The sequence below is a fragment of the Carcharhinus amblyrhynchos genome, chromosome 19, assembly GCF_965287045.1.
Source record: "Carcharhinus amblyrhynchos chromosome 19, sCarAmb.v2.hapA, whole genome shotgun sequence".
NCBI classification, from domain to species: Eukaryota; Metazoa; Chordata; class Chondrichthyes; order Carcharhiniformes; family Carcharhinidae; genus Carcharhinus; species Carcharhinus amblyrhynchos.
Window position 1 is genome coordinate 33,844,083 of NC_137342.1, and position 26,961 is coordinate 33,871,043.

General features: G+C 41.7%; 1 protein-coding gene across 1 annotated transcript in view; it reads left to right on the forward strand.

The window, feature by feature from the left end:
- Window positions 1-26,961, forward strand: part of shank3a (SH3 and multiple ankyrin repeat domains 3a) — an 823,427-nt gene that overhangs the window by 71,078 nt on the left and 725,388 nt on the right. The window contains exon 2 of the mRNA XM_080207556.1: window positions 15,233-15,436. Coding sequence (XP_080063682.1) covers window positions 15,233-15,436 — 204 coding nt within the window. The remainder of the gene's footprint in view (window positions 1-15,232; window positions 15,437-26,961) is intronic.

A 26,961-nucleotide genomic window follows, 5' to 3' on the forward strand; every position in this document is an offset into this window, starting at 1 on the left:
GTTGTTTGGTATCATCCTCACTGTTTGCCACACCCCCAAGTTTGGTATTATTGGAAAATGTTTTCCTCTGCACTCTGTTAAGACCCAGGCCAGAAAATCCAACTTTATGAAAATAGCCTAGACATTAGGTTTTTACATTTGAATTTGGCATGGGTGAGCATAAGGCGTTTCACTCCAGATATAATTCAAGTCACCCGCTTAGAAGCTTTTATCAAAGAAGTTTATTTAAAATATAATAAAACAAATTGGCATAATTTTTACCAGTTACAAAATTTAAACATGATACAGTATCAACCTTAACAGCTAGCCATCTATAATGTTCCAAGTCAAACAACATCTGACAAGTATACACTCCTTTCTAGACTTGGCACAAACAGCAAGTATGCTCACATGATCCTGGGCTTTCAGCTTCTTGACACCTGCTGTGAATTGGTTCTTTGAATGTTGGATTAAATCTCTGCGGTTTCCCAGTCCTGGAACTTTCAGCACACTTTCAGGTTTGAGGAGGAACTTTCAGAGTTGAAAAGGAACTTCTTCACTCAAAGGGTGGTGAATCTCTGGAATTCTCTGCCTGTTGAAGTGGTGGAGGCTACCTCGCTGAATATATTTAAGTCACGGGTAGATAGGTTTCTGATAGACAGGGGAATTAAGGGTTATGGGGAAAAAGCGGGAAAGTGGAACTGATCCACTTCAGATCAGCCATGATCTTATTGAATGGCGGGGCAGGCTCGAAGGGTAGATGGCCTACTCCTGCTCCTATTTCTTATGTTCTTACGTTCTTATTAGCACACCTCTGGAGCGAGAGAGACAGAGGCAGTGCCTGCTTCCTCTAGCTTCCAGCAGCAACTCACAACAGAATTTCCAACTCAAGAAAGGGGAAAATCACTTGCTGCACTGCACCTCAGGCTACCACTGAAAAGCAAAACTGAATTTTTGGACTTTTCAATGGGAAAAAGTGTCCCCAGGCATCACTTGACCTGTCAATCATGCTCCACCCAACAATTCCAAAAGAATCATAAAACCCCAGGACACTGCATTAATCCAGATTAAAAATAAACATGATGTCCGTTATATTGCTTCAGTAACAATTCAAGGATGCTGGCTGTGGACAATATAGTGCCAATAAAATGCCAGTAACTGCTTGAAAAACCTGCGGAGAAACATGATTAAAAATGCATTTCTTAAAGACAGAGTATTGTCACAACTCCAATATCTAAGTCTTTTATATACTGTATAGCAAAAAAAAATGCAGGGAACACTACAGTCTACTATCCTCCAATTTGAAAAACAGCCAGTCACCATGATTTGTTCATTTTTCTATCATTAAGCCAGCCTTTTTTTCCGCTGGCACTTCTATAATCCTCAATTTTTTAACTAGCCTTTTATGTGATAGTTTGTTAAATACTTTCTTACAATATAAGCAGGCAACACCTATTGCATTTCCTTCTTCAACCTCCTCTATTGCCTTACCAAAAGAATTCAATTAGTTTAAACAAACACAGTCTGCCTTTCACAAATCCATGCTGCCTCCCCTTAATTAACTCAAGCCTCTCCAAGTGCTGATTAATTTTTTTCTCCTGATTATTGTTTCTAAACCTTTACCCACCACTGATGTTCAAATAATTGGCTTATCGTTACCAGGTATGTTCTCACATCGTCTCTTGAACAAGGCCGTCAGATTTTCTCCTTTCTCTTTTACTGGCACCTCCCTACATTTTGGGGTATCTTTTCCTGTTGAAACAAATAAACAAAATTAAACTAACTTAAAGACAACTCTAAAAGGGCAGCTCCCTAAAAGGAGGGGAACTGCCTGAAACCAAAGACAAAGTGGAAAGGAAACTTAAAACATCTAATTAAAAATGTGATTAAAGAGGTTAATAATACACCTCAGTCCCTGCGGTGCCCAGCAGGCATGGGAGGCATCAATTATACTCTTGGAAGTCGCATGCTTCGCTATATTTTGGGAAGATTGAATGATTATGGCAACCCGCTCCATTACCTCCGCTCCCACTTCCCATAACAACCTGGCATGCAAGCCATCTGGATCAGGCACTCTAAGCATAGTAAACCTTTCTAGTACATCCTATCTATCAATTATCACTCCATCCTTTACCTCTTCTTTCTCTTCTCAGTATTTTGATAGCATTCTCTTCCTTAATAAAGTACTTGTTAAGTATTCTAACCTAGATACTAATCATGTATCATTATCCTTGTTCATAATTGCCCCACCCCCATCCTGTCTCTTATTCCCTGCTTAATATTTCCATATTTTTAGGATAACTGACATTGTGGTGTACTAGCATACAAGGAGGTAGAAGTCAGCTAAACAAAGCTCTGGTTAGACCACAACTGGAGTACTGCAAGCTGTTCTGGGTATCATATTTTAAGAAGGATATATTAGCCTTGGAGGATGCATTGAGTAGATTTACCAAGATTCCAAGTGTTAGGCTAGGAGGAGAGATTTAATAAACTGGATTTGTATTACCTGAAATTTAGAAGGTTAAGGGGTGATTAAATCTGAGGGATTTCCAAGGGATTTAATAGTCCAAAAATTAGACAAACATTTTAGGAGTGAAATTGGGAAATATTTCTTCACCCAAAGGGTGTTTCCAGTTTGCAAGCTCTTCCACAAATGACAATTAATGTAAATTGTTAACTTTAAAACTGAAATTGATAGATCTTTGTTAACCACAAGTATTAAGGGATATGGGGCAAAACAAGATATATGGATTAAATCACAGAACATCTATGATCTCAATGAATGCTGGAACAGACTCGAAGTGCTAACTGCCCTACTGTACCTATTTTCCTGCATCCTGCGTACCAATTTTGTGTCTTTCAGCTCATACATACTAGAAATGTGATAGTGGCTGCCAAAAACAAGTACCATGCAGCACAACAAGAACAGTAAGGAAAGAAGTTCAGTGAGTGAATATTCCGGTCTCTCACTTCTTCAGAGTTGGAGCATACACTTCTATGCCAATAACACGCTGCAGTGCATAGTACTGTATACCTGCTACAATGCCTTATGGGCAAAAGACATTATGAAAATTACACACAGGACTGATGGGCTAGTCTCAGGTTTCCCACAGCTTCATACATGCTTCAGCAATCCTTGTATGAAATGTTTATATTCTGTTTCACAAGCTGCTCTTGAAAACTTAATGGAATTTTGTTAGCCATGAAATAGGTTTGATTTACTATTGCAATCTCTGACAGCTATTTATTGTGTGCTTGTTATGTTTTTATTGTAATAGTGGTATGTGCTCTTTGAAAAATCTTGTTTAAATGGAGCCTGCTTATCAGCACTGATAGGAGGGCAATGATGAAAGAGGTTGTAATATCTGAAAACTTCAAACAGCAAAGAACTGGATAGTCCAGTAGGTCAGAAACTGACCATTCACATTGGAAAGCTGGGCTCAACCACACCACATAGAAAGAAGTGGCATTGATTGATAGAATAGGATAGAATGAATTTATTCTCTATTGTACTGCACTCACCCTTGAGTTTTTGATAGGACAGTGTCGAGGCAGCTTTAATCTGTGTATGATCAGTGTTGTACTAGCACCTGGAATGTTTGGTGGGGTGTTGCAGAAGGAGTATGTAATCCATTATGTTCTGAATTGGGAATGAGGCAGTGCCAAGGGAACTTTACTCTGTACTTAACCCTTGTACGTGGGCTGCAAGTATTTGGCGATATAATGTTAAGAGAGAGGGACATGGAGTTGGGGGTAGGGTGTTAGCGTGGATAGAGGATTGGTTGTCAAATAGGAGGCAGAGAGTGGGGGTCAACGGGTGCTATTCGGATTGGCGGATGGTGACTAGTGGAGTGCCCCAGGGGTCGGTGCTGGGGCCTCAGCTTTTTACCATTTATATAGATGATCTGGAGGAGGGAACCGAGTGTAGGGTGTCGAAATTTGCTGTTGACACCAAGATTGGGGGAACGGCAAATTGCGCGGAGGGTGTGGAGAGTCTGCAGAAGGATCTAGATAGGCTGGGCGAATGGGCCAGGAAATGGCAAATGGAATTTAATGTTGGCAAGTGTGAGGTGGTCCACTTTGGTAGGAATAATGGTAGGAAGGACTATTACATACGGGGCGAAAAACTGCAGCAGGCGACGGTGCAGAGGGACCTCGGGGTCCTTGTGCATAAGTCGCAAAAACCCAGCTTGCAGGTGCAGCAGGTGGTCAGGAAGGCGAATGGGATGCTGGCCTATATAGCGAGGGGGATTGAATATAAAAGTAGGGAAGTCTTGCTGCAGCTGTATAGGGCATTGGTGAGGCCACAGCTGGAGTACTGTGTGCAGTTTTGGGCGCCGCACCTGCGCACAGATATTTTGGCCTTGGAGGGAGTGCAGAGGAGGTTTACTAGGCTGATACCGGAGTTGAGGGGGTTGAGCTATGAGGAGAGGCTGAATAAACTGGGCTTGTACTCGTTAGAGTTTAGAAGAATGAGGGGAGATCTCATTGAGACGTATAAGATGATGAATGGGATGGATAGGATAGAGGTGGAAAGACTCTTCCCGCTCAAAAAAGACAGTAGGACTAGGGGGCACAGCCTCAAGATAAAAGGGGGGCGTTTTAGAACGGAGTTGAGGAGGAACTTCTTCACTCAAAGGGTGGTGAATCTCTGGAATTCTCTGCCCGTTGAAGTGGTGGAGGCTGCCTCGCTAAATATTTTTAAGAAGCGGGTTGATGGGTTTTTGATAAGAGAGGGGATTAAGGGTTATGGGGAGAGGGCGGGAATGTGGAACTGAGCAGCGACAGATCAGCCATGATCTTATTGAATGGCGGGGCAGGCTCGAAGGGCTGGATGGCCTACTCCTGCTCCTATTTCTTATGTTCTTATGTTCTTATGAGAGTTATTCTGTATCACTATTTATTATCAATACTATGTGCAATATCTGCATGTATATTTGATCATTGTTTCTGGCCCAACAGGAAGGGGATATTACTGGATCTGGTTCTGGAATTGAGATTGGTCAAGCATCTGTAGGAGAACATTTAGAGAACAATGATCATTGTGTTATAAAGTTTAGGTCAGCTATGGAAAATAATAAAGAGTAATCTAGAATAAAAATGCTTATATGGGGAAGGGCCTGTTTCAGTAGGGTGAGTACGTATTTGGCCCAGGTAAATTGGAATGAAAGATTGGCAGAAAACTACAACAGAACAATGGATTGTCCTTAAGGTAGGAGATATTCAGGACCAGTTGATGTGAAAGATAGGTAAACAGAGCTCCCTGGATGATGAAAGGAATTATGAGTAATATGAAGTAGAAAAGAGTGCAAATGGCAGATATCAGGTTGATTACACAAGTAAGAGTCAGGTTGAATATAGAATTTTCAAAAGAGGATGAGAAGATGCAGGCAGCTGACATAAAAGGAACCCAAAAGTCTCTGTAGTTGTAAAAATAATTAGGAGGTTGTGCGAGGCAGTGTGGGACCAAAAAGGAGATCTACACATGGAGGCAGTATGCATAGTTGAGATATTAAATGAGTACTTAGCATTTGACTTTACCAAGGAAGTAAATGCTGCCAAAGTTACTGTATAAGAAGTGTTAAGTTCCAAGGCATTTATGAAGCCAGAGTAGACCCCAACATTTTTTCTATTTTAGCATAAATGTGAGAAAAGGAGTAATTCCACTGACAAATTAGAGATCTTTTATCAAAACAAACTTTATTCATAACACAATTTAAGTAACTCTACCAAAATGAAGCAGTTTAACTCTTAACAGTTGAACAATCTTTAAATATGAAAAGAAACAACAGTAATTTCTAACTGATCACTACTTCAATTCCAAATAATCAAAATTCTTCTTAGAAACTTAAATCTCATTTTAAATATAGTTAACAATCACAAGTATACTTTCTATAATGGATGAAGACAGCCTTGGAGTTTTTGAAGAGGTGTAGAGCTTTCAGAAGCTCGCAAAATTCTCCTACTTGTGGCTAGAACAGCAAAACTCCCAGTCCTTTCTGCAAAAGTTCACTTCTTTTTCCACAGATCCAGGACTGCATATAAACCACAACATCACAGGACCCTGTCAGTCACTCTAATCTGAAATCCCAGGGGAATTAAAGTAAACAGAAGTCTATTTACTTAACATAACCATTTACAAGGTTGTAATGAGTTATTAGTCTGCTTTTCCAGCATCTGAACTATATTCTTCCAAACACAGTAAGAAGTCTTACAACACCAGGTTAAAGCCCAACAGGTTTATTTGGTAACAAATGCCACTCCAAGAAAATAGATTACCTGTAGAACAGAGCTAAACTTTAAAACATACTTCTGAAACATTAAAAAAAGCACACAATATATACATACCTTTTGCAAACTTTCGTCACAGAAGAGATAGCTGAGATGATGAAAGGGCTAAACATTGATAAAGAGCAAGTATTTAAAAGGCTAGTAATACTTAAAGTTGATGAAATCACCAGACTGAAAGGGATGTATCAAGGATATTGAGGAAATTAAGGACAGAAACTATAGATTACGATGCTCTTGGCATTGCTAAACTCACAGAAAATACTTAATGAGTCTACAGAGGTACATGAAACAGGAACTTAATTAAAATATCTCTTACTGGTTTGACTTGCATCTTCCGTGAAGCTGTACAAAAAAATCAAATCATGGATGTTGTAACACTACCTGTGATTATGTATATAGTACATGATTAGCATATTAATTGATTAGAATGAACCCATCAACAGTCCAATGTTCACATTTTAGGAAACAACAATCCAGGCCAAAGCTAATGGTCACTTGTACAAGTTAAAGTAAAGTTTATTTATTAGTCACAAGTAAGGCTTCCGTTAACACCGCAATGAAATTAATGTGAAATTCCCCTAGTCGCCACATTCCGGCACCTGTTTGGGTCAATGCACCTAACTAGCATGTCTTTCAGACTGTGGGAGGAAACTGGAGCACCCGGAGGAAACCCACACATATACAGGGAGAATGTGCAAACTCCACACAAACAGTTACCCAAGCCGCGAACCAAACCCAGGTCCCTGGTGCTGTGAGGCAGCAGTGCTAACCACGCATCGAGTGCTGATGAATTAAGGAAAGCAAACACAACTGTTAAAATTATTTTAAAGTAATCTGATTGAGTTTCCCAATGAGGTGACAGAGAGGGTTGATGAAGGTAATGCAGTTGATGTGTATTTGGATTTTCAACAGATGTTTGATAAAGTGCCACAAAGTTGGTTTGCTAGCAAAACTGAAGCTGTAGAATAAAAAGGAATTTGGCAGCATGGATGCAGAGTGCTCGGGAATAGGAAAGTGCCGGAGGTGACATGGTGGCACAATGGTTAGCAATGCTGCCTCAAATCCAGAGACCCGATTCGATTCTAGGCTTGGATGACTCTATGTCGAGTTTGCACGTTCTCCCCATGTTCCTCCAGGTGCTCCGGATTCCACCCACAGTTCAAAGATGTGTAGGCTAGGTGGATTAACCATGTTAGATGCATGGGGTTACAGAGATAATACAGAGGGGAGAGATGCTCTTTCAGAATTGGTGCAGGTTCGTTGGGCCATGTCAATCATAGCTTTCAAATGGGAATTGGATAAGCACTGTAGAGACAATATTTGGGCTATGGGAAAGGTTATGCAGAGGCACAAACACAAATACAGTGGTTTCGTGGCTCCTTCTCTGTATAACCATTGTGTGATTCTATGATTTTGTATTGATAACATAAATACCATATTGTACTTTTGTATCTATGCACTGCTATGTTTTTGTATTTTGAGAAATCCAGCAGAATATAGTTTTGAATAATAAGAGGTGATTTCACTGAAGGGAAGTCTTGTAACCAGGAGACCATAAGATATCAGAGCAGAATTAGGCCATTCAGGCCATCGAGCCTGCTCCATCATTCAATCATGACTGATACATTTCTCGATCCCAATCTTCCACCTTTTCCCCATAACCTTTGATCCCCTTACCAATCAAAAACCTATCTATCTTCGTCTTAAATATGCTCAATGGCCCAGCCTCCACAGCCTTCTATGGCAATGAATTCCATAGATTCACCACTCCCTGGCTGAAGAAATTCCTCCTCATTTTGATTTTAAAGGGTTATGCCCATGGAACCTAGTCTAGTGGAAACATCTTTCCCATATCCACTCCACCAGGCTTTTCAGTATCCTGTAAGTTTCAATGAGATACCTCCTCATCCTTCTAAACTTCATTGAGTGTAGACATAGAGTCCTCAAACTCTCCTCATTCATCAAGCTTTCATTCTTGGGATCATTCTCATGAACCTCCTCTGGACCCTCTTGAGGGCCAGCACATCGTTCCTTAGATATGGGGCCCAAAGTTGCTCAAAATACTCCAAATGTGGTCTGACCAGAACGTTATAAATCTTTAGCAGAATGTCCATGCTTTTGTATTCTAGTACTCTTGGAATGAATGCTAACATTGCATTTGCCAACTTAACTACCAAGTTAACTTTAAGAGAATCCTGAAGTAGGACTCTCAAGTCTCTTTGCACTTCTGATTTCTGAATTCTCTCCCCATTTAGAAAATAGTTTACAGCTCTATTCTTTCTACCAAAGTGCATAACCTCACACTTTCCCACATTATATTCCATCTGCCACTTCTTTGCCCACTCTCCTAACTTGTCCAAATTTCTTTGGAAGCCTCCCCACCTCCTCAATACTACCTGTCCCTCCCTCCACCTATCTTTATATCATCTGCAACTTCAACACAATGTCCTCAGGGCCTTCATTTACATCCGTGATGTGTAAAGTGAAAAGTTGTGGTCCCAACTTGTCACGGTCATCCTGAAAAGAAGTCTTTTGTCCCCACTCTCTGCCTTCTGCCAATCAACCAATCTTCTATCCATGCTAGTACCCTGCCTCTAACACTATGGTCTCTTATCTTAATCAGCAGCCTCCTCTGCAGCACCTTGTCAAAGGCCTTTTGGAAATCCAACATCCACTGGCTCACCTTTGTTTAACCTGCTTATTGCTTCTTCAAAGAATTCTAACAGATTTGTCAGGCATGGCCTCTCTTTAATGAAACCATGCTGACTTCACCCTGTTTTAGGATGCAGTTACAAGTATTCTGAAATCTCATCCCTAATAATGACCAGTGACTGAGGTCAGGCTAACCGGCCTGTAATTTCCTGTCTTTTGCCTCCCTCCCTTCCTCCTTAAACAGGGGTGTAACATTAGTGATTTTCTAGTCTTCTGAAGCCTTCCCTGACATCAGTGATATTTGAAAGATCGCCACCAATGCCTCCACTATCTCTTCAGCTATCTCCTTCAGAATTCTAGGGTATAATCCATCCATGGATATAGTCCATGTGATTTATCCACCTTTAGACCTTTCAACTTCCCTACCAGCTTCTCTTCAGTAATGGCCACTATACTCATCTCTGCCCCTGACTTTCTTGAACTTTTGTGGTGTTATTAGTGTCTGCCACCATGAAGACTGATGCAAAGTACTTATTCAGTTCCTCTGCCATTTTGCTGTTCTCCATTACTACTTCTCCAGTGTCATTTTCCAGTAGTCCAATGTTCACTTTTGCTTCTTGCTTACCCTTTATATATCTAAAAACACTTGCAATTTTCTTTTATATTACTTTCTAGCTTACTATCATATTTCATCTTCTTCCCCCCTCATTTCTTTTTTTAGTTGTCCTCTGGTCTTTAAAGGCTTCCCAATGCCCTGGCTTCCCATTAATCTTCACCAGTGATGCAATGGTAGTATTCCTACTTCTGGAATGGAAGCTCCTTGGTTCAAGTCTCACTGTAGGAATCAACAACCGTGGAAAGCCTTTTCATAATATGGTCAAACAGGTTGTTTATCAGCCTGTAATCCTTCCAGTGCGCCCAATAACAGGTGTTAAGTGTTGAGGGATTTTCCTGGTTAACCATTCATAGAAACATAGAAACTAGATGGAGGAGTAGGTCATTTAGCCGTTCAAACCTGCTCACTGTTCATTTTGATCATGGTTGATCCCGCCTTCCCCACATATCCCTTGATCCCTTTAGCCTCTAGAGCTATGTCTAATTTCTTCTTGAAATCATACAATGTTTCGACCTCAGCTACATTCCGTGGTAGAAAATTCCAGAGGTTCACCACCCTCTAGTCTTTAGCCAAGTGGTTGACCATAGGGAGACTGGAGGAGGAGAAATTTCCTCCTCAGGAGGATGCGAATCTTTGAATTTCGTTACTTCAAAAGATTGTGGAACCTTTGTCATTGATATATTCAATGCTAAGATCAAGAGGTCTTTGAAGGGATTCAAGAGATATGAGGCTAGGGTGGGAAGGTGGAAGTCAAGGTCATGGATCAGCCGTGTTCTTATTGATTTGTGGAACAGTCTCAGTGGGTTGTAAGGTCTACTCCTGCTCCCATTTTGTATGTTCTGCTTGATTCTGTATCCCAGCATGTGAAATTGCAAGGCCTGTTTGAAGGCTATCTCAGAGAGAAGTTTGGCTGTGTATGTTATAATGTAACTGGCGATAACATTGGATCCGTTGTAATCAATGGAAATAAGTTGTAAAGGTTAGCTGACCCAGTAAACCATGTAACCAATGACAGAATGATGAGATGAGCAGCTGACTCAGTATAAATTCGAACATATTGGAAATTGTGGGGAACTTGGAATGGCCCAGGGCAAGGCCCCAAGTTTGGAGTAATGACGGTTCTTTTTAAATTATAAGTTGGAGTAAGTTTTGCTATATTTTTTATTGTCTACAGTGGAAGAGATCCTTCTGGATCAACATTGGTAGCAGAGGAAAACCCATCGTAACTTGGTGTTTGTTTCTGAATAAGTGCTACAACCACGGCAGAAGGTCAAAGTAAACCGACGGGATTGGATTGTCTCCTGTCTCTTCAGATGCCGAACCATATCAGCAATGGAAGGTAGAGGTGGAAATGTGGATCCATGTCACTTCCGATTCGGAGCAAGATGAGGAGCAAAGCATTTTTCAGTAGGACGGCAGATGCCCTAAATAAAGAAGAAGGGCTACTCTCCTCCTACAATACTTAGATAAGTTTTACCAGAAAAGGGTCTTAGAGAATTATGAAGGATGGGTGATGTTTGAAAGAATTAGGAGACAAGATACCCAGTCTATGGAAGAGTATATCATGGATTTTGATAGGGTCTGTAACAGACTAATGAAATTTAATTTGGAGATTCCAGATGCAATATTGGCCTTTAAATTGTTGGGTTGTGCGTATCTGTCGTAAATGGATATTCTTTTAGTAATGACTGGAATACAATTAAGAGAAATAGAGCCCCCTTAGATCAAATGACAGTATTGTTAAGAAAGTTTTTTGGGAAACAATCGTTCCCCTCCATCATGTTCAATACAGACTGGAATGCCATAGTGCCCAGAACAGAGGAGTCAGTGGTAACTCAGCCACGTGCCAGACCAAATGATACATGAAGGCCCTTAAACAGAGACAGTTACACTAATAACAGACCTAATGTTGAAACCGGATTTGATAATGGGGAGAGAAGACACACGTGGAAAATGATAAAAGATGTTTAACTCGGAGGAATGCTAAAGGGATTGTGAATCGCTGTTTCCAATGCAATTCCCCATACTGCTACATTGTAAACTGACAGAAAAGAAGAAATCATGTCTTTGAAACTACATGTGACACAGAATACATGGAAACCGACAGTGACAAGAATAAGGACCAAGAAGGTGGAAAATTTGAGTCCCATAATGAGCATCCTGATGATAGACTCTTGCAACTGTGCTGTCTTAGATATTGGACCTATGTCCACTGTCTGTGGCCATAGCTAAATTGTTATTTAGGGTCCCTTGATCATAAAGACCAAAGGAAGTGAAAGAACAATATAGTTCTACGTGCATTAGATTTGGAGATGACAACACTTTAATGTCTTCCAAAAGGGTGGTACTTCCCAATAGGATTGCGGGAATCAGTTTATTCATAAGTACAGATGTAGTTTCCAGTGACACACCTTTGTTATTAAGCAGGTGGGTGATAAAGAAAGCTCACATGACCATCAATTTGAAACAGGTTAAAGCCGTGGTATTTGGGAAAACTGTGACCTACACATTACAAGATCTAGCCATATGGTCTTCCCTTAAGCGAGCCAAAATAATTGGACCAAAGAATTCATGATGGATTAGTGTCGGTTACAAACAACAGAAAGGTTATTCTGAAACTCCATAAGCAGCACTATACAGAGACTAAGACCACTGCTGCAGGATGCAGGTGTGCTGGATAAAGGATATAATGATCTCATAGAGTAAATATCAGCCCAATGTGAAATTTGTATAAAATATAGAATGACACCCCCGCATCCAGGCGTAAGCCTACCATGAGCATGAGATTTCAATGATGTAGTGGCGATGGATCTAAAGATCCATATTACAACATGGTAACCAGACAGAGCGAGCCCAGTTTTCGAGAATAATGGGAATTGGGTATGAATTTCAAGCACCTGAGCAAGGTGCAGAAGTGCAGGAGGCACCTTGAACCTTGCATGCACACACCCTGAGCTACTATGAGGATCAGTCAACTATAGATGAAAGAGAATCTCATGATCATCAAAATACCAGGGGATGACGCTATTACTTCAAAGGTTCAGCTACCCAAAGTAGGTAGAGTAGTATCACACATACCCGAAGCAGGAAAGTATAAACTGGCTCAACGTCTAAGAGCGAGACCAAGAAGCCAAAGCAATAGATTAGGAAAATGGGTTGGAGAGATGGAAGCAAAAAAAGTGAGATCAATGTCCTGAGGATTGGACAGTAAGCATTCTTAAACCCGGGAAATCTATGATTGAAGTTGTGTCAACAGAGACCCGTGGTTTGAGAGAGACATGGCAGTAGAGGTTGGAGTTTAACAAGGAAGGCTAGGATTCAAAACGATGATTGGGAAGTGTTGATAACTGCCAACAAAATGGAGCTTGAACAAGTAAGGGAGGCCAAACGAAGAGCTGGACAGTTGGAAAGAGTTTGGGGAGTACACTGAGGTACCAGATGAAGGGTGGCCTACTTTGTCCTATAGGTGGGTTTGCACAGAGAAAGTTTTGCAATATAGGACATATACAACTAAAGCCAAATTATTAGCCTGTGGGTATGAGGAGCATTTGTACGGGAGAGACATTAGGGTTGATTCACCACTGCAGGGAAAGTGACACTGAAATTTTTTTTTTCACTGTTCTAGCATCCAATAATTGGATGTGTAAATCAATAGATATCAGGGCAACGTTTCTACAGGGTGAAATATTTCAAAGAAAAGTTTGTTGAGGCCGCCCAAAGAAGCAGGTAATACACAGGGATATTTGTGGAAATTGAACAAATGCATGTATGGGTTAAGTGATGTATGAAGGGTTTGGTATTTCTTGTACGGTCTATGTTGCTGAAGACTGGCTGTGTCCAGTTAAAAGCCGATCCAGCAATGCTTTACCAGAAGGCTAAAGGAAAATTAGCAGGAATTTTTATAATGCATGTGGATGATTTCCTATGGGGGGCGCAGAAGAGTTTGAAAAAAAAAATTGAGAAGCTGGAAACAGAATTTAAAGTAGGGAGTCAAGAAGCTGGTGCTTTTCAATATCTTGGTGTCGATACCCGTCAAAGTACATCCGGGATAACAATGACTCGATAGGGATATCTAAACAGCATTGATCCCATTCCCATCACCAGAGAAAGATTGATGGAAAAAAAGGAATGGGCCAACGAAAAAGAAACAGAATTGTTGAGTATGATAGGAGAGCTAAATTGGCTGTGCACACAGACAAGACCGGATGGGAGCTATAATGTCCTAGAGCTAAGTAATATGCTGAGGTGCACCTCAGTCAGAGAAATTTTATAGGCTGCTAATACTTTAAAAAAGCTAAAGTTAGAGGAATGTGTAATTAAATTTCCAGCACAAAGAGAACTGGAAGATCTGATGAAGGAGCAGCGTTCTGAAAGCTTGTGCTACCAAATAAACCTGTTAGACTTTAACCTGGTGTTGTGAGACGTTTTACTGTGTACACCCCAGTCCAATATTGGAATCTCCACATGAAGACATGGAATTAATTGTGTTTAGTGATGCTTCACATGCCAATCTACCAGATGGATATTTGAGCGGTGCCAGATTCGTAATATTCTTGGTAAGAAATGAAGGAAAATGTTGCCCCTTGGGAAGCAAAGAAAATAAAAAGGGTAGCCAAAAGTAATTAGCGGCTGAAACCCTAGCTTTAGTGGAGGCGTTGGATATGGGGATATATTTGCCTGACACATTTATGAAGTTTTTTTTATGGCCATGTCGGAAAAGAAGGTACCAACTGAGTGTTATGTTGATGATGTTCACTCAACAAAAAGTGTAACAGGAAATTGATTTGGCCAGCATTAAACAAATACTGCAAAACATGGAAGTTTCTGGATTGGTGCAAATCTACAGTTATTCAACTGTCTTACTAAAAGGGGTGCAGGTATGGAAAGTTATTAAGAATACTGGAGGATGGTGGTCTTAAATTATTAAAAAAATAAAGAGAATCTGTTAGAATGTCATAACCGTGATAACATTGGATCTGTTGTAATGTGACCAGTGGTAACAAACTGTAATGGTCAGTTGACCCAGTAAACCAATGACAGAATGGTGTAATGATCAACTGACCAGCTGATTCAGTATAAATTAGAATGCGTTGGGAATTGTGGAGAACTTGGAATGGCCCAAGTTTGAAGTAATGAAGTTTCTTTATTCAACCTTTTCTTTGATTTATAAGTTGGAGTAAGTTTTGTTTTTTTATTATTATTGCCTACACTGTGACAGTTCTTTCTGGATCAACAGTTTACAGCCAGAGTCCAATTCACTATATGCTGTATTTTAAGCAAACAGATTTCAATTACGTGATTTTACATTCAAGGAATTGACAGGAAAATTTGGGACGAGAGCACCATGAGTAAAGTCAATGACTGATCTGTGTGTCATTGACTCATGCACAGTTGACTAATATCAGGTTGCTGTGCTTGCCTGTGATAAGTTCAATAATATCTGTCTGTATGTACACTGAGGAATACAGTGAGTTCAGTTATTCTACCCCACCTGACCAATTTAGACTTGGCCACAGTCACTGTCTGTGGTCTGGAAAATTAATGAGCTGCTGAAGGACAACTAACTCAAATGGCATGGAATGTGGACAGTGAGATTGTGTGGATGAGGGGAATATTGTGTGACTGTGGTGTTGGGTAGAGAAATCTGCTGAAAAGTGAGCTACTCATTAACTCTTTGCATCTTCTGTTTTACAGAAATGTATGAGGTTCAACCTTGATGCTCCAGTGTGGGTGTCTAAGCAACGGATTCTGTGCACACTCAACCAGACACTGAAGGATGTACTAAACTATGGGCTCTTTCAACCAGCATACAATGGGAGGGTGGGAAAGTTTCTGGATGAAGAACGTCTGCTCCGAGAATACCCAACGCCACCTGACACCCCCATACCATACCTAGAGGTATTTGATTTGTTTCTTGCATGCTTCTGGAACTGTGCTTTTGTATCTGGTACTGCTCCTTCGGATATCCCAAAGCAGTTTACAATTAATTAAGTACTTCTGAAGAGTAATAACTGCTGTAATGTAGGAAATTCGGCAACCAATTTATGCACAGTACATCTCCTTCATGCAGTAATAAGATACATGACTAGTTAATCTGTTTCAGTTTTATTAGGAATAGAATAGATATTGACAGGAGTACCAAGCAGATCTTCCTTCTCTTGTTCCAGGAGGACTATGTGATTTTTATATCCACCTGAAAAGGTTTAACATTTTTCCAAAAAGTAGTGCAACACAGGCAGTTGAGTGTCAGGTTAGATTATGTTCTCCAGTCCCTACAGGGAGGCTTGAACCCCATATCTTTTTGACTCAGAAATGAAGGTGCTTGAGCACAGGCTGACCAAGAATACTTGCAGGTGAAGGAACCCTGTTTGCATGCTGCTGTGTTAGCCAGACTAAATTTTTTCTTGCAGTGGGAGCCTGCAAGATATTTGTGGGGTAAGAGTGGGTGGCACTCATTGTGGAGAAGAGGCAACCATTTATTCCAATTATTTAATATGGGGCTGTGCCGATCTGAAGGTTCAGTACAGAACCTTCAGTACAGTACAGTACAGAAACCTTGTTCCTCCACCCCATTCTTGCATCTCTAACCTATCTGCTTGCATTTTTAGTATCTAAAATACATGCAGTTTTATGGCTTGGGTGAAGGTCATCACATCTATGCTTAAAGCAGTTTGCAGCTACACAGTGCCATTAAAATAGTGAAATTTCCCAAGGTACTTAGGAGCATGATGAAACAAAATTTGGCACCTTCTTAGAGAGGTTTTGGGAGCATCTTAAAGGAGAAAGGTGAGATTAAAAAAAAAGGGAGGTTTAAGGAGGGAATGCAAGATCCTAGGTCAGTGATAGGCAACCAAGGCTAGTGAGGGGGCTGGATGAATGGCCCTCTTTTATCTCAGTGAAATTGGACTTGTTGCCTAGCCATGGCCCTATGAGTAGAATTGAATACATGCCAAATATTTCATAACGAGTTGTAGAAAGGGCTTAATCATTTATATATTAATAGAACTGCCATTAGCTTCAAGTGGTAAAAACAAAGGAAGTATTTAAGAATTTAGTTATTTAAGATGGCCATGAAACCATTGTCGATTGTTGGAAAACTCCATCTGGTTCATTAATGTCCTTTAGGGAAGGAAGTCTGTTGTCTTTACCTGGTCTGATCTGCCATTGACACCAGAGCCACAACAATGTGGTTGACTCGCAACTTTGATTTCAAGGGCAACAAGGGATGGGCAATAAATACTGGCCAGCCAGCAATACCTGTGCTCAGTGAATGAATAAAAAAACACTGTGAAAACAGAGAGAGCACACAGCATTTACAGTATATGCTGTGTACAATCAGTATGCACCTCATTTCACTTGCCCTCGCTTTAGAACATAGAAGAACTACAACATAAACAGGCCTTTCGGCCCACAAGTTGCGCCGAACATGTCCCTACCTACTAGGCTTACCTATAATCCTCTATCTTACTAAGTTCCATGTACTTATCCAAAAGTCTCTTAAAAGACCCTGTCGAATCCGCCTCCACCACCACTGCCAGCAGCCGATTCCACGCACCCACCACCCTCTTAGTGAAAAACTTACCCCTGACATCTCCTCTGTACCTACTCCTAAACCTGAGTCCTCTTGTGGCAGCCATTTCAGCCCTGAGAAAAAGCCTCTGAGAATCCACTCGATCAATACCTCTCAACATCTTATACACCTCTATCAGGTCATCTCTCATCCTTCGTCTCTCCAAGGAGAAAAGATCGAGCTCTCTCAACCTGTCCTCATAAGGCATGCCAGCTAATCCAGGCAATTTCCTTGTAAATCTCCTTTGCACCCTTTCTATGGGTTCCACATCCTTCCTGTAATGAGGTGACCAGACCTGAGCACAGTAGTCCAAGTGGGGTCTGACCAGGGTCTTATACAGCTGCAGCATTATCTCCCGACTCCTAAACTCAATTCCTCGATTGATGAAGGCCAGTACACCATATGCCGCCTTAACCACATCCTCTACCTGCGAAGCTGATTTGACTTTCCTATGAACCTGGACTCCAAGATCCTTCTGATCTTCCACACTGCCAAGAGTCTTACTCTTAATATCATATTCCGTCATTCCGTTTGACCTGCCAAAATGAATCACACACACTTATCTGGGTTGAAGTCCAAGTGCCACTTCTCCGCCCAGTCTTGCATCCTAGTGTGGAGGGATATCAGAAGTTGCAACTTCTGATATCCCTCCACACTATCCACAACACCTCCAGCCTTTGTGTCATTGGCAAACTTACCAACCCATCCCTCCACTTCCTCATCCAGGTCATTTATAAAAATCATAAAGACCAAGGGTCCTAGAACAGATCCCTGGGACGCTCCACTGGTAATCGACCTCCATGCAGAAAAAGACCCATCTACAACCACTCTTTGCCTTCTGTGGGCAAGCCAGTTCTGGATCCACAAAGCAATGTTCCCTTGGATCACATGACCCCTCACTTTCTCAATTAGCCTGCATGGGGCACCTTGTCGAACATCTTGCTGAAGTCCATATAAACTACATCTTCTGCTCTTCCTTCGTCAATGTGTTTAGTCACATCTTCAAAATATTCAACCAGGCTCGTAAGGCATGATCTGCCCTTGACAAAGCCATGCTGACTATTCTTGATCATACTATACCTCTCCAAATGTTCATAAATCCTGCCTCTCAGGATCTTCTCCATCAACTTACCAACCACTGAGGTTAAACTCACTGGTTAATAATTTCCTGGGCTATCTCTTCTCCCTTTCTTGAATAAAGGAACCATATCTGCAACCTTCCAATCCTCTGGAACCTCTCCCGTCTCCATTAATGACGCAAACATCATCACCAGAGGTTCTGCAATCTCTTCCCTCGCCTCCCACAGTGACCTGGGGTACATCCCATCCGGTCCTGGCAACTTATCTAACTTGATGCTTTTCAAAAGCTCCAACATATCCTCTTTCTTAATGTCAACATACTCAAGCTTTTCAGTTCGCTGCAAGCCTGCACTACAACCACCAAGATCCTTTTCCATTGTGAATACTGAAGTAAAGTATTCATTGAGTACCTCTGCTATTTCTACAGGTTCTATACAAACTTTCCCACTGTCACATTTGATAGGTTCTATTCCATGCCTATTATTTCAACCATACCAAAAGGAAAGAAAAAAATGACAATCAGTGGAATGTACAACCCTGCATGTAGGCAACGGTCCACAAAATGTCTCGTGGGCTGCTCTCAGAACCCAGATGAGCCACATGAGGCCCCAGGACCACAGGTTTTCCACCACTAGCCATAATCCTTGGCAGCCTTTAGTTGACAATGTGGAAGAATAGAATCAAGTGTGCTCAAGAGGCCAAAATAAGAGGTGTGCAGCTGTCTTGGAGGGCAATAGGTTTGCAGAAATAGGAAGGGGGAGAACCATGGAGGAATTTGAGAACAAGGATGAAAATTTTAAAATGCAGTTGTTGCCAGATCAGAGGCTAATATAAATCAGTGAGCAAAGTGGGTGATGGGTGAATGGGCTTACTGGGAATCAGGATATGGGAAGTTGAGTTTTAGATCTCAGTTTTATGCGGTGTGGAAGATGAGAACTGGAGCAGGAGTGTGTTGGAAGAACCAAGTATAGAAATAACTAGCGCATGAATGAGAGTTTCATCATCCTATAAACTGAGGCCTGGAGTTGGGATGCTGTGGTGCTGGCAATCAGCCAAGTTTTATATGTGGTAATAGACGTTGATGGCACAAACATATAGTCGGAAGCTCATCACAGGGTCAAATATGCTAAAGTTGTAAACACTCTGATTTCACTTAAGGTAATAAGTCATATCCTCTTGATCTTTCTTAGTACCCATTCCAGGCATCTAGCTAAGAATCCCTTCTTTCAACCTCTTCCCAATGTCTTCCTTGCTCCATCCATTCCATCTCCTGAGTGCCGTCTTCTTCAACTGTCTTTCCTGTCATCTCCACAACCACCATCTTCCTCTCGGTCTTCCTTTGCCTCATGTTCTGGAGTTGAAAGGACAGTATCTGATCCAGCTTCCTTCAGAAAGGATACAATAATCCCCACCTGCCTGCATAATAGATTTGAAATTAGGTCCCAGAGATGAAAACTGATCCCTGTCCCACCCAATCTCCTATCAAAGAAAGAAGGCTGTCATTCCATATTCTTGGACTCAATTTAAACCCAATGACCAGTGAGTTAAAAGGCAGAGGGGTAGAATTTTGTACGTGCTGTGCCTGTTTATGGGTGTAAATGAGCAGAGGTGGCCCCCACTCATGAGCTCAAGTATTGGTACTGTTACTATTGTCATGGCATTGTGTGTGTTGGACATCTATATAAAAGGCCTAATTGTTATTGAAGGACCCTTATCAAAATGAGTCAGCAATGGATGAATCTCCCCCAACTTTACAGGTGTCACCATTACCCTAATTGCTGCAAGCTGCTCCCACCTCCTCCTGTGTCATATCGAGGATCACTGCCACATTGCAGAGGCCTAACATCGATATCTGTTTTATCAGCACAAGAGGTAGTGACAGTTGGTTGGTCAAATTTAAAATGGGACACGTGGTCAAATTTCAATCGGATCTTGAGCCTAACTGTTCTGGGTCAGCTGCTACTATCTCATTTTTATCCAGAGGGAATTAAATTAATCTATGGCCACACTGGGAGATGGGTAGTAGCGAATTGACAGCCTGCTTTGTGGAAAAGAAAATTGAGTGGAAAGTAAAACGGACTGCCAATAAGTCACCATCATTTGTTCAATGTGACTTCTCAAAGAGTTTCAAGTGCACTCCCCAAGTTTCTTCATCAGGGAGGACACCTTAATCACTACTGTCTGTTTCAGTTTCACTCTGAGGGCAGATTTTCTTTTTTCATTTGTGGAACATGGGTGTCGCTGGTTGGCCAACATTTATTGTCCGTTCCTAGTTGCCCGAGGGCAGTTAAGTCAAGCTGTGGATCTGGAGTCAGGTGTAGGCCAGACCCAAATCAGGACAGCAGATTTCCTTCCTTAAAGACATTAGTGAACCAGCTAGGTTTTTCTGACAATCCACAATTAATCTTTCTCACGACGGTCTAAACCCAGCTCATGTTCCCTTTTAGTGGGTGAACAATCCAGCGCTTGGTGAATTTTGCTTCACAGTGATATGAAGAGCCGACATCAAAGTGGGTGTTTCATGGTCATCAGTAGATACTTAATTCTGGATATTTTTTAGTGAATTCAAATTCACGAACTGCAGTGACAGGATTTGAACCTGGGTTCCCAGAACATTAGCTGAGTTTCAGGATTAATAGTCCACTGATAATACCACTTGGTCATTGCCTCCCCTTTGAAGTGGGAATTAATTGCAAGTTGAGAGATTTTCTGATTTGTGATGCTGCCTTCTCTCCCTGCAATGCCTGCGCACACTATTTTGTGTGGTGGAAATGAGCTGAAGTCAGGACTGCTGCCTCCAAAGGCAGTAATGGAGGTGGACAGGTGCCGAAGGACATTGGCCCAATTCTGTAGACTAATATGAGGCATTCTAGCCCTTACCCCTCAAACTCTATCTAGCTCCTTCCATTTCCATTTGTTTCCCTGTTGCCCGTCCACCCCTGACACCAGTGCCCCATCATAGCCTCCGTATCCTCCCATATGCACTCTCCCAGTGTCCACTATGGACAGAACTTGAATCCAATAATGGCATTGTCAAGTCTTTGAGAAGCCATGAAACTGTCAAAATAAATAAAAAGCCATTCATACATCATTTAAAAAAACTTAATCTCTTTCAGTGGCTATAAAACTGTTTATTTAAACAAAACTCAGTCCCCTTGAGAGCTGAATCGATTAGTGGGTTTATAGCTCTGCTAAGCATTCAAAATGTGGTTCCATTGCACAACTGTGTCAACAGAACCTCCTGAGTGCAATATATTAAAGCCTTAGGCTGGCCTGACTCCATGAAAATTGTAGTGGGTTTGAAATCACCACCCAGGCAAAGACTGTAATACAGCAGAGCAGAAGAAGCCATTAGGCCCATTAAGTCTGCTCCATCATTCAGTGAGATCTGAACTGATTTGATATGATAATCCTCAACTTCATCTTATCCCTATAACCCTTGACTACCTTACTGATCAAAAATCATTCTATCTCATCCTTGAACACAGTTAATAACCCAACCTCTACAGCTCTTTGCAGTAAAGAATTCCACACATTCACTACCCTCTGGGAGAAGAAATTCCTCCTCATCTCCGTCTTAAATTTGATTTGATTTATTGTTGTCACGTGTTAGCATACAGTGAAAAGTATTGTTTCTTACGTGCTGTAGAGACAAAGCATACCGTCCATAGAGAAGGAAACGAGGGGATGCAGAATGTAGTGTTACAGTCATTGCTAAGGTGTAGAGAGAGATCAACTTAATGTAAGCTAGGTCCATTCAAAAGTCTGATGGCAGCAGGGAAGAAGCTATTCTTGAGTAGGTTGGTACGTGATCTCAGACTTTTGTATCTTTTTCCTGATGGAAGAAGGTGGAAGATCCATACTTATGCTAGCTACTTTGCCGAGGCAATTGGAAGTGTAGTCTGTCAGTGGATGGGAGGCTGGTTTGTAGTTTCTTGAGGGTCTTGGTCATACCAAGCTGTGATACAATCAGAAAGAATGCTTTCTGTGGTGCATCTGTAAAAGTTGGTGAGAATCATAGCTGACATGCCAAATTTCCTTAGTCTTCTAAGTCCAAGACAGGGAAAGTGGGCCTATCTTGTCAGCTTAAATCTGTAGTGCCTCTCTTGTAGGAGGGGCGACACAGTGGTTAGCATTACTGCCTCACAGCGCCAAGGACCTAGGTTCAATCCCCACCTTGGGTCACTATCGATGTAGCATTTGTACATTCTCCTCATGTCTGTGTGGGTTTCCTCCAGGTGCTGTAGTTTCCTGACGAAGTCCGAAGATGATTAGGTTGATTGGCCATACTGAATTGCCACTTAATGTCGGGGGCAAGTAGGGTTGTGGGGATTAGGCCTGGGTGGGATTACGATCAGTGCAGACTTGATGGGCTGAATGGCCTCCTTCCGCACTATAGGGATTCTATGGTTCTGAGAAAGTGGAGGTGTTGATGGGCTTTCTTAACTATAGTGTCAGCATGGATGTTGCCTCATTCTGAGATTATGCCCTCTGGTCCTAGATCCTCCCACAAAGGGAAATAATCTCTCAGTATCCATTTTGTCAAGTTCCCTGAGAATCCTGTATGTCTTAAGAATGTCACATTATTATTCTTAACTCCAGTGAGAACCACACACACACACACACACACACACACACACATATGCCGTGGAATGGCAAAATCTATTCCCAGATGTCAGAGTGTCTGGCTTGTTGCCTCAGCTGGTCTTTGTGAATAAGGAGAATGTTCTCTGCTATGGAATCAGCTCTGTTGCCTTCACAGTGAGCACGAATTGGTGCAGGAATGGATATCAGGCTTCAGTGAGCTTCAATAGGAAGTGACTGTTTTGTCACTGAACCAACAATTATTACCTTTTTCTCAATTATTTTGTGACAATGAGTTTATTAAATGTTTTATCAGGAGATGTCATTTATCTCAGCAGGAAACAATATACAGCAAAGCCAAACCTAGACGGTATGCAATTAAAACCCGCCTCATTTGTTCAACTCATGTTAATTTGCTACAAAGACAGAATAATAACTATTACAGTGCTGCACTTGTGGTATCCCAGTCCTTTAGTCAAAGTTATTAAAGGGGACAAATTGTTTCTGTTTGATTATGCAATTATTCGTGAATTAACACTAAAATACAGTGAAAAATACGTAAGGCCCAAGATAAATCTCATCCCCATCCACCACCTTCCCATTATCCCAAATAAAATGTGTCCATTTTATTTCTCAGTCCTCACTCCCACATTCCCATGATATCTCCTCAGCCCTATCCAGTAATTTCTCCCCATTGCTTTCAGTCCTCAGACTGCCATGGAGATATTATTCTGGGCTATTTGTGGTTGTGAGGAACTGACTTGTCAAGGTCCTTTGAGCTGCTGTCATCGGTTATTGAATTGCCCACCCACACACTGGTAAATCAGACCATAAGGCAGTGCTCCTGCTCCTGGCTTACAAGCAAAAACTGAAAGAGGAGAATCTGATAAAGGAAATCGTGCATCATTGGTATGAGGTATTGGATGATCTCCGACAGAACTTCTTTGACACAGTGGACTGGTGAATGTTTAAGAACTCAGTGACCAACCTGAATGAGTTCGCCACAGCAGTAACTGGTTTCTTTAAGTGTGTAGAAGACAAAGAAGAAAATCTATGTTTCCCAACAGAAACCAGAAGGATGATTGTGGAGGAGGTGTTGTTGCCTATCTTTACTGATTATGGTCTGCGAGTTAGAAGTTCAGGGTCAGTCACAGAGGGAGGTGCTAAGTCTCAGGCCACAGAGTTTGAAGATGAGTTTCATGGGAATAATGGTGTTGAAGGCTGAGCTGTGGTCAGTAAATAGGAGTCTGACATAGGTGAGCTTGTTACCTAGGTATTCCAAGGTTGAGTGCAGGACCAGGGAGATGACATCTGCTGTGGACTTGTTGCGGTGATAGGCAAACTGTAGTGGATCCAGGTAGTTCGGAAGACTGGAATTGATTTGTACTATGAGTAGCCTTTCAAAGCACTTCATAATGATGGATGTCTGAGCCACTGGACAGCTGTGACATTAGTGTACCCTTAAGAAAGTTTTCTTAATCATGATTTCTGCAGCTCTCACAGCTTCAATGTTTTGTTAGCTCACAGCCTCAGCTGATGTCATTTGTTGCTGGCTTGTCTGGAGATGTTCTCTTATTGCTGCTTTAATTGGGGTTTGTTAAACTGGTTGGCAGGAAAACTGGTTGGCAGGTCAGGTAACAGGAGCTCTTTCATTTTCAGTTCTGAGCTGCAGATTTGAATTTTAGAAGGGACAGCAAGCTGAAAGAGGTGTTTCTCTCTTTCCCTGTTTTACTAGGGAAATTCTGCTGGTTATCTGAAAGCAAGGTCTTGCCTTTCTGAAGGGGCCCTGGTGTTTTGGGAAGTTGTTCTGACTTCAGACTGTTCTAAGTTTATCCAGAGAATGCAGACTTTATCCAAAGGATTCAATTCCAGTATCATTAGTGTATTCACCTGTATTACCATCATCCCAGTACTGAAGGAAAACCAAGCACCTTGCCTTAATGACTATCGTCTGGTGGCTCTGACATCCATCATTATGAAGTGCTTCGAAAGGCTACTCATGGCACAAATCAGTTCCAGCCCCCTGGACTACCTGGATCCACTAGGTTTGCCTATCACGACAACAGGTTCACAGCAGATGTCATCTCCCTGGCCCTGCACTCAACCCTGGAACACCTAGGTAACAAGCTCCCCTATGTCAGACTGCTATTTACTGACCATAGCTCAGCCTTCAACACCATTATACCCACAAAACTCATGTCCAAACTCTGTGGCTTGGGCCTTGGCACCTCCCTCTATGACTGATTCTGAATTTCCTAACTCACAGTCCACAATCAGTAAAGATAGGCAACAACACCTCCTCCACAATCAAACTTAACACCGGTGCCCCACAAGGCTGTGTTCTCAGCCCCCTACTATATTCCTATGATTGTGTGGCCAAATTCCTCTCAGATTTGATTTTCAAGTTTGCTGTGGACACCACCATTGTGGGTCGGATCTCAAACGATGACGAGATAGAGAATCTGGTGAACTGGTGCAGCAACAATAATCTCTCCCTCAATGTGAACAAAACGAAAGAACTTGTTATCGACTTCAGGAAGCATAAAGGAGAATATGCCCCTGTCTACATCAACGTGGACAAAGTAGAAAGGGTCAAGCGCTTCAAGTTTTTAGGTGTCAAGATCACCAACAATCTGTCCTGGTAGTCCCATGGCGACACTATAGTTAAGAAAACTCACCAACGCCTCTACTTTCTCAGAAGACTAAGGAAACTTGGCACGTTAGCTATGACTCTCTCCAACTTTTACAAATGCATCATAGAAAGCATTCTCTCTGGTTGTATCACAGCTTGGTATGGCTCCTGTTCTTCCAAGACCCCAAGGAAGTACAAAAGATCGTGAATGTAGCCCAATCCATCACACAAACCAGCCTCCCATCTATTGACTCTTATTTACATTTCCTACTATCTCAGCAAAGCAGCCAGCATAATTGAGGACCCCATGCGCCCCAGACATACTCTCTTCCACCGTCTTCCATCAGGAAAAAGATACAAAAGTCTGAGGTCATGTACCAAGAACAGCTTCTTCCCTGTTGCTGTCAGACTCTTGAGTTAATCTTAAGGTAATCTTTCTCTACACCCTAGTTTTGACTGTAACTATACATTCTGCTCTCTCTCATTTCGTCCTCTATGAACAGTATGCTTTGTCTTATAGGAGCAAGAAACAATACTTTTCATTATGTTAATATGTGTGACAATAAATCAAAATCAAACCTGTTTGAAGGGTTTTGTTTATGAGATTGGTTTGATTGGGAGAGCTCCTGTATTCATTAATATTGTTTCTTATTTGTAATTGATGAAAGGTATTGCTAATTTTTTACTATGCATTTTAACTATATTCTTAAATAAAGTTTGTTTGATAAGAGCTTTGAGTGGATCATTTGAATCATACCTGAAATTAAACCTATCATGCTTGTCCTAGCCACATTCAAGATTTAAAAGGTTATGATACAGGTGGGCTCCATAAAACACATTGGAGTTTCTGATTTGAACCATAACACAGTCAACCAGAAAACAGGGATATCCACTGCTTGCTGAAGCCCAGATCTGAGGTGTTCAAGTCAGGCAACACTGACCTATACTGGAAATCCAAATATGACCTATAGAGAACCATCAAAGATGCCAAAAGACAGTACTGAACCAAGTGAGAGTCCCAGGCTAACCACACAGACTGCCACCAATTATGGTAAGGTCCGAAAGATACAACAGGCTATAAGATGAAGGCGCGTGGAATTGCAATGTACCCTTCCCCTGTGAGCTCAACGCTTTCTATGCTTTTTTTGAGGAAGAGGTCAGCAAGAGCAGGCTTCCACCCCCGAACCTCAGCCGAACTGTTACCAGAGGTCACCATCACAGATGTCAGATCAGCCTTCTCAAATCAATCCACAGAACGCGACTGGCCTGAATTGGGTACCCAGACGAGCGCTCAGATCCTGTGTGGACCAGATGGCAGGGGTATTCGCAGACATCTTGAACCTCCCCTTACGCCAATCTGATGTCCCTACCTGCTTCAAGAAGAGACAAGTAACATGCCTTAATGACTATTGCCCAGTGGCTCTGACATCCATTATTATGGAATGCTTCAAAAGACTAGTCATGACACAGATTAATTCTGGCCTCCAAGATTGCCTGGATCCACTACAGTTCGCCTATCGCTGCAACAGATCCGCAGAAAACGCCATCTCTCTGGCC